The sequence below is a fragment of the Nematolebias whitei genome, chromosome 6 (genome assembly GCF_014905685.2).
Source record: "Nematolebias whitei isolate Nwh7 chromosome 6, NemWhi1, whole genome shotgun sequence".
Taxonomy (NCBI): domain Eukaryota; kingdom Metazoa; phylum Chordata; class Actinopteri; order Cyprinodontiformes; family Rivulidae; genus Nematolebias; species Nematolebias whitei.
The window spans coordinates 49,717,834-49,730,616 of record NC_056503.1 but is presented as its reverse complement, the minus strand read 5'-3'; the positions used below and the strand labels follow the sequence as shown (position 1 = coordinate 49,730,616).

The window sequence follows — 12,783 nt, the reverse complement described above, 5'->3', positions numbered from 1 at the left end:
GTTGTGACATGTCTTGGATGTTTCCAAGTTTAGGATGTTGTTCAGGTGGAGGAAAGCTGTGCTGGTAACATTTTTCATATGTGGCTTGAACGTGTCTGATCAAAAACAACGCCACGGTTCTTTATGTTAGAACTGGAGCCCCATTAAAGTCATCCAGAGGAAGTGATGGAAGTGAAAAAAGGCAAAGTGTGTTCCTAAGTTGCTCCGGTCCATATACAGTACCAGAACCTTTGCCTTGTCTGAGTTTAAAAGCAGGACATGAAGACTTCCTGGTTGATGTTTTTGACCTTAAGCTTTTGTTTCTGTCTCTCAGCAGATGAACAGTCATGGACACCGTCTCCTCGTTGCTCTGTCCTCTCCTCGTCCTCCTCTCCTGCCTCCCCCCCTGCGTCTCCAACATGCTGTGTCCGAAGCGCTGCACCTGCCAGAATTTGCTGCCGTCCTACACGGTGCTGTGCGCCAAGACGGGCCTCCTCTTCGTGCCGCCCAACATCGACCGGCAGACGGCCGAGCTCCGGCTGATGGACAACTTCATCACCACGCTGAGGCACCGGGACTTCGCCAACATGTCCAGCCTGGTCAGTGTCTCTGAGCACCTTCAGGCTCAGTGCGAGCCACACGAGCAGAACGCGCTGCCAAGCAATTTGACAAGGATTTAGTGCAGCCGTGGTTCAGTTCGATTGGTCTCTGAGCTGCCTTTCATGGCTGCCTGCAGGCTCGTCAGCAATTATTACCTTGTTGTGTAATTCTGTGTTGCTCAAAACACGTTGCCCTCATGACTCAGTGTCATTATTCATGATGAGTTAAGGCTGCGGGTCACTGAAGTGTCCCGTAAAACACTGACACAGCCTGTCACTCGTGTAACGGTTACAGGACATGGCTGGATTTTTTCAGCTTCTGTAGAATTGTTAAGTCCGATTGGATGAAACTTGTTGGAGACAGGAAAAGCTTAACGTAGCATGAGCTAGCTCTCTAACTGGTCCATATTTCACTCGGATCACACCAAGTACAAAATAAAATCAGTTCTTCCTCCCAATGAAACAACCTCACAATGATACAAGAAACCCCTGTGTGTGTTTAAACTCTGTTGGAGCAGAATATTTAACATGTAAGACACTAACGCTTCAAGATTTTAGGTCAATCTGAGCTACAACCAACTTCCTGCGGGAGGAGTTCATTGAACCAGAACAATGGTTCTGGTCCAGTCCGTTTGCTGAACTGAAGATGCATATTTGAAGAGGTGGTGTCTTCATACTTCTCCTACTCTATAATGGTTTGGTCAGTTTGTACCCATCCTTATGTCGGTACAAGAAGGAGTCCCCTGCACTGGTTCTCTTTGTACCCACCTTCTTCTCCTAAAACTCTGAACACACTACTCCAGATGTTAATATGTGAATACTGATGTTGTAGCTCATCGTCCTGGTTTCATTAAAGAGTTGTTCTAGATGCTGATGGCTGTGGGCAGGAAGGATCTCCTGCAGTGGATCTGAAGAAGCCTCTGACTGAAGACACTCTGTTGTTGTATGACAGTCTGATGAAGAGGATGCTGAGGGTTGTCTATAATGTTCTTCATTTGATGAAGAATCCTTCTTTGAACAATCATCTCCAGAGGTTCTAGAGGAGTCCCCAGAACTGAGCCAGCCTTCTTTATGAGCTTGTTGATCTTTTTGAAGTCACTTGCTCTGATGCTGCTCCCCCAGCAGATGATGCAGAAGAGACAGCGCTCTCTACAACGGACTTATAGAAGATATGCAGCATCTTGCTGCAAACGTTGAAGGACTTCAGCTTCCTCAAGAAGTACAGTCTGCTCTGTCCCTACTTGTAGACACTTCACTGTTGCATCTCCAGTCCAGTCTGTTGTCCAGGTGAACCCCAAAGTATTTATACTTCTCCACCAACTCCACTTCTTCTCCCATGATGGAAATAGGATTGGACCTGTTCCTGTTTCTCCTGAAATCTACAATCATCTCCTTTGTTTTGTTCACGTTCAAGATGAGATGATTGTTTCCACACCATGCCACAAAGAGGTCCACCAGTTCCCTGTACTCAGCTTCTTGTCCATCTCTGATAAGGTCATCTGAATATTTCTGCGGATGACAGGAGTCTATTTTGTACTGGAAATCTGAGGTAGGCCTGTCGTGATAAACAATAAATCAATTAATCGCATGATAAATGACAATTATCGACCTCGTTTTCATTCATCAGCTTCATCGTTTCTTCATGTCTCTTTCTACTGAAGACACTGGAGGACAAAAGACTCAACTCCGGTGTTCTTCATTGACCCCTCCCTTTCTCTTTTCTCTTTAAAATCCATTTTAACGAAACAAAAATCAAGTTTTTGGATCGTTAAAAGCAGCTAAGCTACGAGCTAAGCTAACAAGCTGATCTCAGGGAAAAAACTTCATCTTGTTGAAGCTCCAAATTCTCGGTTGAAACTCGTGCCTTTGTCTAAAAACTTGTTTTTCTCTGCAAAAAGAAGCTGAGAACTCGTTTATTGATTTTTATTAAAAGCTTTGTGTGAAAAACGCTAAAGAGCTCAAACCACACCGAGTGTCCGCCATTTTGAGAACCGAAGAGAGCCAGCCCATGTCACGTCAAGGGACCTCCCTCCCATTTTCCTTAAAGAGACACGCTGCTCACTCCCTCACTATCCATCTTTCAGTTCAAACTGCCTTATACTCCCATCGAGTGGTCAAAAAAGCTACTACACACAAAATTAACCAACATTTCTGCTTAAAATTGACAATAATTACTAATTATTGTCAAATTTCAAACAATATTATCGTTTATCGCAATAATTTCTGAGACAATCACCCAACAAAATTTGTTATCAGGTGTACAGAGTGAAAATGAATGGTGAGAGTACAGTCCCCTGTGGCGCTCCGGAGCTACTGACCACCTGGTTAGACACACAACCCTTCAGTCTCACAAACTGTTGTTTGTTTGTCAGGTAGTCTTTAATGAAATGTATGTATTTTATGAAATATTTACATGTATTTACAAATATTTTACTCAAATATACTGACATCATCTTTGATGTTTACTTCAGCGTACAGTTTGGGCTTCTTAAAATAAATTTGGCTTTTAACAACCACTTTTCTAGTTAGCATTTAGGTAACCATTAGCTATCTTTAGTTACTATTCAGTCCTGTGGAGCCAAAAAAGTAGGAGCCAGTTGTTTTTGTGAAGCTGACAGCGATGTCAGGTTCCTGAGGAGATGCAGTCAGACTGAAAAACCAGTGATCGTCTTCAAATCGTCCTCTGGAAGCTGCATGAACGGTTGTTTGTAAAGACACAAAGTAACTTCTGTTAATCAGCTGGTGGATGCTTTAAACCAGTTCAGAGAAAACGTTTAGTTTTACAGCCAAACGTCAGACCTCCAGACATGAACGGCAGCATTTTCACAGCTTGAATAAATTACCAACAAGTTACAAGATGTCAAAAGAAAATGTGTTTTACTTAATTAAACATCATTGTGTCTTTTTGCTCCTGTGACAATAAATAACCTGTCATGACCTTTAGAAAGCTACAGTTTGATTTTAACTGAGTGCAGTGGAAGTTTTTCTCCTCTGTGGTTGGGTAATATTAATCAGATAGTAACACCTATAGGTTTGAGCAGAATTTAAATATTTGTCACCTAAAAGGCATTTTGGGGAAATTCAGCCTATTGCTAGTCTGAGGATAAAAGAAAGGTTTGAAATAAAGATAAAACCAACAGAGATGATGAAGTTCTCCCAGGTTCAGTCTAATGATGCGTTTCACTCTGAAGTGACAAAAGTTTTCTGGGCTTTCAGAAACATGTTAGTGTAAAAACACGAGAAATTAAAGTCAACATTTTGGCTAAAGGAACATCTGCTCCTCGTGATTCACGTTCACTCTAAAGTCCCTGATATCATCTAAATTTGACAAATTATTTCCACCGTGCTCATGTGAGAGACGCCAGGAAGCTTCACGGCACACATCTCAACAAGAAACCTGCGAAGGAAATGATATTTAATCACCAAACAGCGACGCTTGACGCAGCTCGAGGCTCCTTTAGTTGGTGAAAACACGTCTCCTATCCGGTACGATGGCAGCGGAGATGTTTGCTCACACTCGGGGAGCCTTTAGAAATGAGGTTTTAATCTCTCAGCGGTGACAGATGTCCCCGGTGACGGTGGAGCGTTTCCAAACAAACGTGCGGCAGCTCGTTGACCTTTTCTCGGGCGTTAAAATGTTTTTGTGTACAGTGGAAGTATTTAGCTGCATACAGACTCCTCGCTGCAGTACTGCGTTGTCGAACAGTTCTGGTAATGAAAAACAGATGTATCAATATTTTTACCTTTATTTTCAAGGCTCGTCTCATACACAGCGCTCGTAAATCAATTACATACAGCGTCCTTATAAATAAAGGGGAGAAACAAGAATCCTGTGGTTTAGCTGATGGTTTAATTAAAGATAAACCTTGATTCTTATCTCCTGTGTGGTCAAACAACAGATCTTTAACTTCTGAGCACTGAGACTGAAAGAGTCTAACCGAATCAAACGGTTGCATTTAAAGTACAGTAAGTGACCATCAGGAGGTTGTTGCACGTTAAAAGCTGTTTTATTGTTCAGTGGTGTGTTTATGGCCGTCTGCAGAATCTCTAAGATCTCCAAGATTTAGATCATTACAGCACAAACACCTTTCAAAAACACTGGAAACATCTGCCGTGACTTTTGATGGACTTAACCAAAAACACACAAATATGTTGAATTTTTACTACCTTGTGTTATAAGTACTTCCTTAAAACAGGATGACATGTTGGTTGTCTGCACATTCATATTAATTTGATTTAAAATAAACCTTTCAGTTGTTTGAATGCTGAATGTTTGACATTATCTTCATTGCTCACAGCATTACAGGTGCTGGTCATAAAATGAGAATATCATGAAAAAGTTTATTTATTTCAGTAATCCCATTCAAAAAGTGAAACTTGTATATTATATTCATTCATTACACACAGACTGATATATTTCAAATGTTTATTTATTTTAATGTTGATGATTATAACTGACAACTAATGAAAACCACAAATTCAGTATCTCAGAAAATTAAAATATTGTGAAAAGTTCAATATTGAAGACACCTGGTGTCACACTGTAATCAGCTGATTAACTGAAAACACCTGCAAAGGCCTTTAAATGGTCTCAGTGTAGTTCTGTAGCTACACAATCATGGGGGAGACTGCTGACTGGACAGTTGTCCAAAAGACGACCATTGACACCTTGCACAAGGAGGCAAGACACATGAGGTCATTGCTAAAGAGGCTGGCTGTTCATAGAGCTCTGTGTCCAAGCACATTAATAGAGAGGTGAAGGGAAGGAAATGATGTGGTAGAAAAAGTGTACAAGCAACAGGGATAACTGCACCCTGGAGAGGATGGTGAAACAAAACCCATTCAAAATGTGGGGGAGATTCACAAAGTGTGGACTGCAGCTGGAGTCAGTGCTTCAAGAACCACCACGCACAGACATATGCAAGACATGGGTTCCAGCTGTTGCATTCTTTGTGTCAAGCCACTCTTGAACAAGAGACAGCATCCGAAGCGTCTCGCCTGGGACTGCTGCTGATTGGTCCAAAGTTCTGTTCTCTGATTAAAGTAAATGTTGCATTTCATTTGTAAATCAAGGTCCCAGAGTCTGGAGGAAGAGAGGAGAGGCACAGAATCCATGTTGCTTGAGGTCCAGTGTCAAGTTTCCACAGTCAGTGATGGTTTGGGGCCATGTCATCTGCTGGTGTTGGTCCACTGTGTTTTCTGAGGTCCAAGGTCAACACGACATCTACCAGGAAGTTTTAGAGACTTCCTGTTTCCTGCTGCTGACCAACTTTATGGAGATGAAGATTTCATTTTCCAACAGGACTTGGCACCTGCACACAGTGTCTAACTACCAGTACCTGGTTTAAGGACCATGGTGTCCCTGTTCTTAATTGACCAGAAAACTCGTTTGACCTTAACCCCATAGAAACTTCATGATGTATTGTGAAGAGGAAGATGATGCACCAGATCCAACAATTCAGAAGAGCTGAAGGCCACGATCAGAACAACCTGGACTCTCAGAACACCTGGGCAGAGACACAGACTGATCCACTCCATGACACGATGCATTGATGCATGGTGTATTGTATGGGTGTACACATGTTTTATGTAATGTTTTCATTTTTACTTTATTACTATTCGCTCCTTTATGTCGAAGCAAATTCCTAGTTTGTGAACCTCGTTCATTGACATGGCGATAATAAACTGATTCTGATTCTGATGCTGCAGTAATCCAGACAAAAGGAGCAACAACTAAGTATTGATGCTGCACATGCTCATACTTTATGTTCATAATTTTCATTTGGACGACATTTCTAAAAATCTTTTTTTTTTTTTTGTCTTAAATAATCTCATTTTCTGAGATATGATTTTGTGGTTTTCATTAGTTGTCAGTTATAATCATCAACATTAAAATAAATATACATTTGAAATATATCAGTCTGTGTAATGAATGAATATAATAAACAAGTTTCACTTTTTGAATGGAATTACTGAAATAATTCAACTTTTGCATGATGTTCTAATTTTATGACCAGCGCCTGTATAGTTTAGTAAAGTTCTGATTTAAAATAATCTCCAGCTCCCTGTTGTTTCCTCTCAGACTTTCTCAACTCAAGTTAGTTTCTTCATCATTTTTAACTTTGCAGCCAAAGTAACTGTTGCAGGAAAAGAAATGAAGGTGCAGCAGAATTGATCCGTCAGAGCTGCTGTTGATGTCGTCTTTCCCTTCTTGTCCAGATCCACCTGACGCTGAGCAGAAACACCATCAGTCAGATCAGGCCGTTCACCTTCGCTGACCTCCAGGACCTGCACGCCCTCCACCTGGACGCCAACCGCCTCACGGTCCTGGACGACTCCCACTTCCAGGGCCTGGTGAACCTGAGGCACCTCATCCTCGCTAACAACCAGCTGCACAGCATATCAGAGGGAGCCTTCCAGGTACACACACCAGGACGTGTTTCAGCTCGAATGACACTCACCAGATTAGGAAATTTAATATTCAGAAATAAGAACAACATCTGAACTAAGCTTGTGCTACTTCCATGCAGAATGGCTACATGCAAAATAATGGGTGCTTTCAAAATTTGGGTTGCCAAGTTAAAATCCATGACTGCTGCCTCTTGGGCGGTTCCACTCAACTGCAAACGTGTATCATCTGCCATTGAGCTGGGAGTTTGAGGGTTCTGTTCAGTATCTCAGCTGTTCCTAGGACTGAGCTCTTCTGGACAGAGATCTCCGAGGTTGTTCCTGGGGTCTGTTGGAGCCACTCTTCCAGTTTGAGGGTCACAGAACCACATGTTTCAATGACCACTGGGACGATTAACACTTTGAGTCTCCACAACTTCTGTTTTTCCTCTTTCAGTCCTTGGTGTTTCCACAGCTGCTCCTTCTAGATGTCACTTGAGATTGCTACATCTATCACCACTGTCTTCTGCTCTTGCTTGTCGACCACAACAATGTTTGGTTGGTTAGTCATCACCTGCTTGTTACTCTGGATCTGGAAGTCCCACCGTATCTTAGCTACCCTTGGTGGAGTTTCCCACTTTGACAGTAGGACCTCCAATCCATACTGGAGGTCCTACTGTCCTACTGGTTGAGGTTTCTGACCTAAAATCCTACCACGGTGCAAAACAAGAGAAACTACATCAGAACAGGGACGCATTTCTGATCTTTTTCTGTAGATGGAAGGAGGGAAGTTCAAGCAGGTTTGGATCGACTTCGTTCTTCAGTTAAGTCTCTTTTTTCAAGTCTGCAAGTTTTATTGTGAACGCTCATCCCAACATCTCCATCCTCCTCCTAGTCTTGCTTAAAATTATAGAGGTCACAATGGTCAAGTGTTGTCTATAGTTCAAGTTAAAAACAGTTCCCGTGTGCTGAGTTTCATAATGTAAGAGCAGAAAATCTCCTGCTGTGAAAAACACAAACAACTCCTTCATAAAAACATCGAGACCAAACGTCTCCTCCATCCCTCTGAACATCATCCATGGTTGTATCTGCGCCTCCGACACGTCGTCTCTACCATGAAACAGTTTATACAAGAACAAATTTAAAATAAACAACGATTACCGGAGATATTTTTAACAGTTTGAAGAAAAGAAGTTATTTGTCTTCAGGACACTCGTGTAATTGAGGCCAGTTAGGACTCATTTTCTGCGTTTTGTACTCGTCTTCCCGGCTTTTACAGTTTCTTTTGTTGCCGAAAATAAGATTAAAAAGCAGCTGAAGCACGAGTTGTTGTGATGAAAATGGAGGAACTCTAAAATTCAAACAGTGTCCTCATTTTGTGCTTTATGAGAGCAATTACAGCTCTGACAGCTACACTTCAGCAGATTAACAAGCTGTTAATTTCCCCTTTCATGTTTCTGTCTCGCAGTGTTTCTCTTTGTGTTTTTTATTTCTGTAATGTTTTCAGTCTTGTGGCGTTTCTTCAGCGTCCTGATTATGAGCCGAGCACAGAGGCAATTAAAGAAAACAACATGCTTTGATTGATCCGGGTCATTTTCTATAATTCCTCCCATTTCCTTTTCTTCTGGGTTGGTTTTCTAGCCTTTGTTCCTCCATCATTTCATCAACTGAGACATTTTATTTTTATTTTAGAGTTAAAGAATATATCACAGGAGTGCACTACTTGCACAAACTTAAAGCAAGTCTTATCGGCAACAGTACTGTAAAATGTCAAAATTAAAAAGTCCTATTGTTTTATTTTTTTGCCTTAAATGTTGATTTTACCCCTCCCCCTCCTTTAATACAAATACAATGTAAGATATAAACTGTTAAGTCTTGTGGTGTGTAATGATCACAGTTTTCCTAGTATTTATAAGGGATATGTTTTTGTTGAAGTCTGGTAAAATGAACCTTAAATTGAAGTTTCACCTGACTCGTGTGAATTGTGAGGTCAGGGGAGCATCCATCCATCCATCCATCCATCCATCCATCCATCCATTACCTTTACCCATTTCTTCATTTCTGGGTTGTGGGAGTCACTGGTTTTCATTTTTGCCAAGCTTACTTTGATTTTTAAACCAGAGTTTGTATTCCAGCGACCGAAAAACAGACACAGGATAAAAAATGTAAGTGTTTTTATTGGTGAGTGTCAACAGGGAACGGTGCCAGGAGGATCTGTAAGGCATGGGATTATGTGAGTATCTCAAGAAATATTATTTACAGGGTGGTTAGACAGAAGGTAATGCTCTTACTATTGGTTGTTTCTTCTGAAGTCTGGGAGAGGTTGGAGGATTTCAGTTCCAATATGCAGGTAACCTCCAGGAGGTAAATGCACACAGGATGGAGGTGACAGGTGGGACCAGAGATGGATGCAGAGGCCAGTAATGTCCAAATACTTATTGCAGTTGGTGAGGAGTAAATTTGTTGTTCCAGGAGCGCACAGGAAAATGACTCAGGTGAGGGGTGGCTCAAGTCTTAGGTGAGGTTCTCAAAGGTAACTGCAAAAACACAAGAAAATGATTCTTAGTAATCACTAGAAAAATATTGAGGTAATACATTTTTCAGTGGCTAGAAGCTGAAAATCATGGCGATACAATGTTCAGATGAAGAATTGTGGAAGGTCCTCTGCTTGGATGCAGTCCTAGATCATTGGGTCTTCGGGGTCATCTGTGGTTGAACAACACACCTGTATCTTATGAGTAGCAAGAAGGTGGAGTAATGGCAGGAGCAGGAACTGAAATCCTCACAGTAGCTCCCAGTCAAGGATTGCCTCTTGGCGATAGACGTCTCTTCTCGGGATGAGCTTGATAAAAATCTGAAATAAGGCTAAGATCTAAAATAAAATTATAAGGAATCCAGGGCCTTTCCTGTGGGTCATAACCTGCCCAGTCAACCAGCTACTGGAACCCTCTTCCACTGTGGTGTACACCCAATATACAATAAATGGAAAAAGCAAGGTGGTTATTGATGAGACAGGTGGGTGGGGGGAGGTTTGTAGGAGAGCACAGGTGACTCTGGATGACAGGTTTGATTTGGGAGAACAGGATGTATTTTCATAGACCGAGGTAACTTTAACTTAGCTGAATGTAAATGTTCGAACACAGAGTCCATAAAAGATAAAGGATATTGTTCTTGCCGTCCTTTTTTTTGACAAATAAAAACCCAGCACCAACAGGAGACACTGAAGGACGGATGATACCAGAGGCTTAAAAATTATCAGTATAGCACTTAATAGATTCTCGTTCTAGGCCAGACAATTTATATAATCTGCTCGAAGGTAGGGGAGCTCCAAGAAGCAAATCAGTAGCACGATTGTTTGGTCGGTGTGGAGGTAAAGAGCTTTCCTTTTACTGAGTCAGATCATGATAACAAGTGGGAACTCTGGATAAATCTATCAGATGGTCCTTTCCTTCTGGAGGGAAACAGCAGCTCGAAGACACTTAGCCAAAAAAAAATCTGTATTCCAACTTTCTATTTGTTTTCTTGAATTTATCACCGGGTTATGTATTAGAAGTTAGTGAAATACTAAGACCACATAGGAGGTTGGAGCAGAAAAAAAAAAAAAAACCGTAAAACTCACCCCATTCATGATGGTTGCCAGAAATAACAAAGTGCACCCTTTCAGTCCTGTAGGTGATGAAGGTGATGGTTTGGTCAGTGAGAGCTGCGACCAATAGTGGTTGCTGCAGGAGGATTGTGGGAAGATGATGTTGTTCCATAAGATCATGGCTGATGAGATTCTTCTCAGTTCCAGAATCAGTCGGGGCTTGAATGGGGAGAACCACACGGTTAACAGTGTACGGCAGTAGGAATCTCAAATCAGGAGAACAAGAATCTTCACCCACCAGTCTGTCCTGAACTGTTGGTGGGCTCTGGCTTTTAACTGGGCAACCACTTGTACTGCGTGCTGCAAGTTTCAACAGCTGAGATGTGCACGATAGGCTGAACATCCTGAAAATGGACAGCATGAACCAGTTGTTACAGAGTTGTGGCATAACATCTCATTTTTGTTGGTGTTTTATTCTTACATGGGACATTGCTGCAGAGTATCTGTGGCATTCAACAGCAACTTGTCTCCGTCCAGGAGACTCTGGAAATCATTCATTTAGTCCCAGAAACATGCATGTTGGGCTGCTTTCAGGCCCAGACCTCCTTTGCAAAGGAGATCTGCGAACTCGGTGAGATTTGCCTGATTAAATAAAGTTTAACAAATAAATAAAATAAATGTCTGAATGTCTTGTGTCATCATCTAACCTTGGTCTCATCTACCATCTTCTGGATCTTCTTCTTCCTGCTAGTTGCTCTGTTGCTTGACTCTGGCTAATAAGAGTCTGACAATTTTTGCTCGTCTTCCAGTGAAGTCCAAACCAAATCCACATCAGAAACTCAAACAGAAGTTTCTTTCAGGGTCATGTTGGTTGAATGAATGACAAGAAATAAAATGTTGGTCTTCATCGTGATAGTGAACACAGTATGCAATCAGTACTGAACAAAAAACACTTATAATACCACATATACAGTAGTAACCACATGACATCATCAAGAGTGTTTGATTTATGAGGTACATTTACCAAAAGCGTAAACAGCTACATCAATGACATGCAGCTCTCACAAGACGGATAAGACGAGCAATAGCAAACACTGTTAGACCTAAGAGCACAAGTACTGAGTACAATAATACTGTGGCTGTGAATCTGTAGAGGTACTTTGGATAGTTTGTTACAGTATGCAAGGTAAATTAATGTTTTTAAAATGCTGCAAACTATATTATTTTAATGTATGTTAGCTGACCTGGAGAGTCAGAAACATAAATATAGATTATTATACTGTCTATTTGTGTGTGGGGGGGGGGGTCTTTTTGTGTTTGTTTTTACAGCAAAATATCTCAAGAGACCATAAAATCTCCAGGCAGATATTCTCCATCTTTCTATTATTCCATGAAAAGAATCATTCATGAGCTAATGAAAGGGACCACATTTGATGCAGAAGATAATGGAGACATCTCCGTGTCACATTCAGCTCTTCACAGTTGGACGTTGTTTAAAGAACTAACTCACTGCTTGAGCTCTTTCATGTGTAACTGAATTGTTCTGCTGCCCCTGAAGGACTTCCTGGAGACTCTGGAGGACTTGGATCTGAGTTACAACAACCTGGTGGACATCCCCTGGGAGACCATTGCTCTGCTGGTCAGCGTCAACACCCTGAGCCTGGACCACAACCTCATCGAGAACGTCCCCGAGGGAATCTTTTCCAACCTGCACAAGCTGGCTCGGTCCGTATCAGCTTCCACTGCCGCACACTTTGTGTTTCTGTCAAACACCGTTGTCACATTTAGTCATCTCGTGACTTTAAAGATGCAGTCCTCTCAAGTTATTACTCACACCTTGGAAGTGCAAAGTGTGTGAGATCACGATTTTAGCTTGTTTTTTTTAAACATGCAACTCATGCAGGATAAAGCTAAACTCAAATCCCTTTTACGATTGATCACGTGAATTTTAAATTAAACTGAATTAATTCTGCTCAGTCGTTGATCTTTTAAATCCAGGAAGCTTCTTCAGGTTCACGGTCCTGCCGGCTGCAGCATGGATGTTAATGATGATGCAAGTTGCAGACCTCACTGACGCTGCGGGCGGACGGGGGGGTGAAGCGGTGCAGATTAATGAGGAAACATTGCATTGTGGGTCTGTTTACACATGTTCTACCTCCGAGTACGAGTTCAGTCAAATCTGAATTATTGTTTCACTGAACTGTGAGCGCAGGTACGGCTGAAAGAACGCAC

General features: G+C 41.7%; 1 protein-coding gene across 1 annotated transcript in view; it reads left to right on the top strand.

Annotated features, from left to right (window-relative positions):
• Positions 1-314: 314 nt before the first annotated feature.
• The window catches only part of si:cabz01090165.1 (uncharacterized protein LOC100333421 homolog), a 73,006-nt gene continuing 60,537 nt past the window's right edge, over positions 315-12,783 (top strand). Inside the window, exons 1-3 of the mRNA XM_037677745.1 lie at positions 315-578; positions 6,798-6,998; positions 12,110-12,276. Of these exons, the coding sequence (XP_037533673.1) occupies positions 327-578; positions 6,798-6,998; positions 12,110-12,276 (620 nt within the window). The 5' untranslated portion in view covers positions 315-326. The remainder of the gene's footprint in view (positions 579-6,797; positions 6,999-12,109; positions 12,277-12,783) is intronic.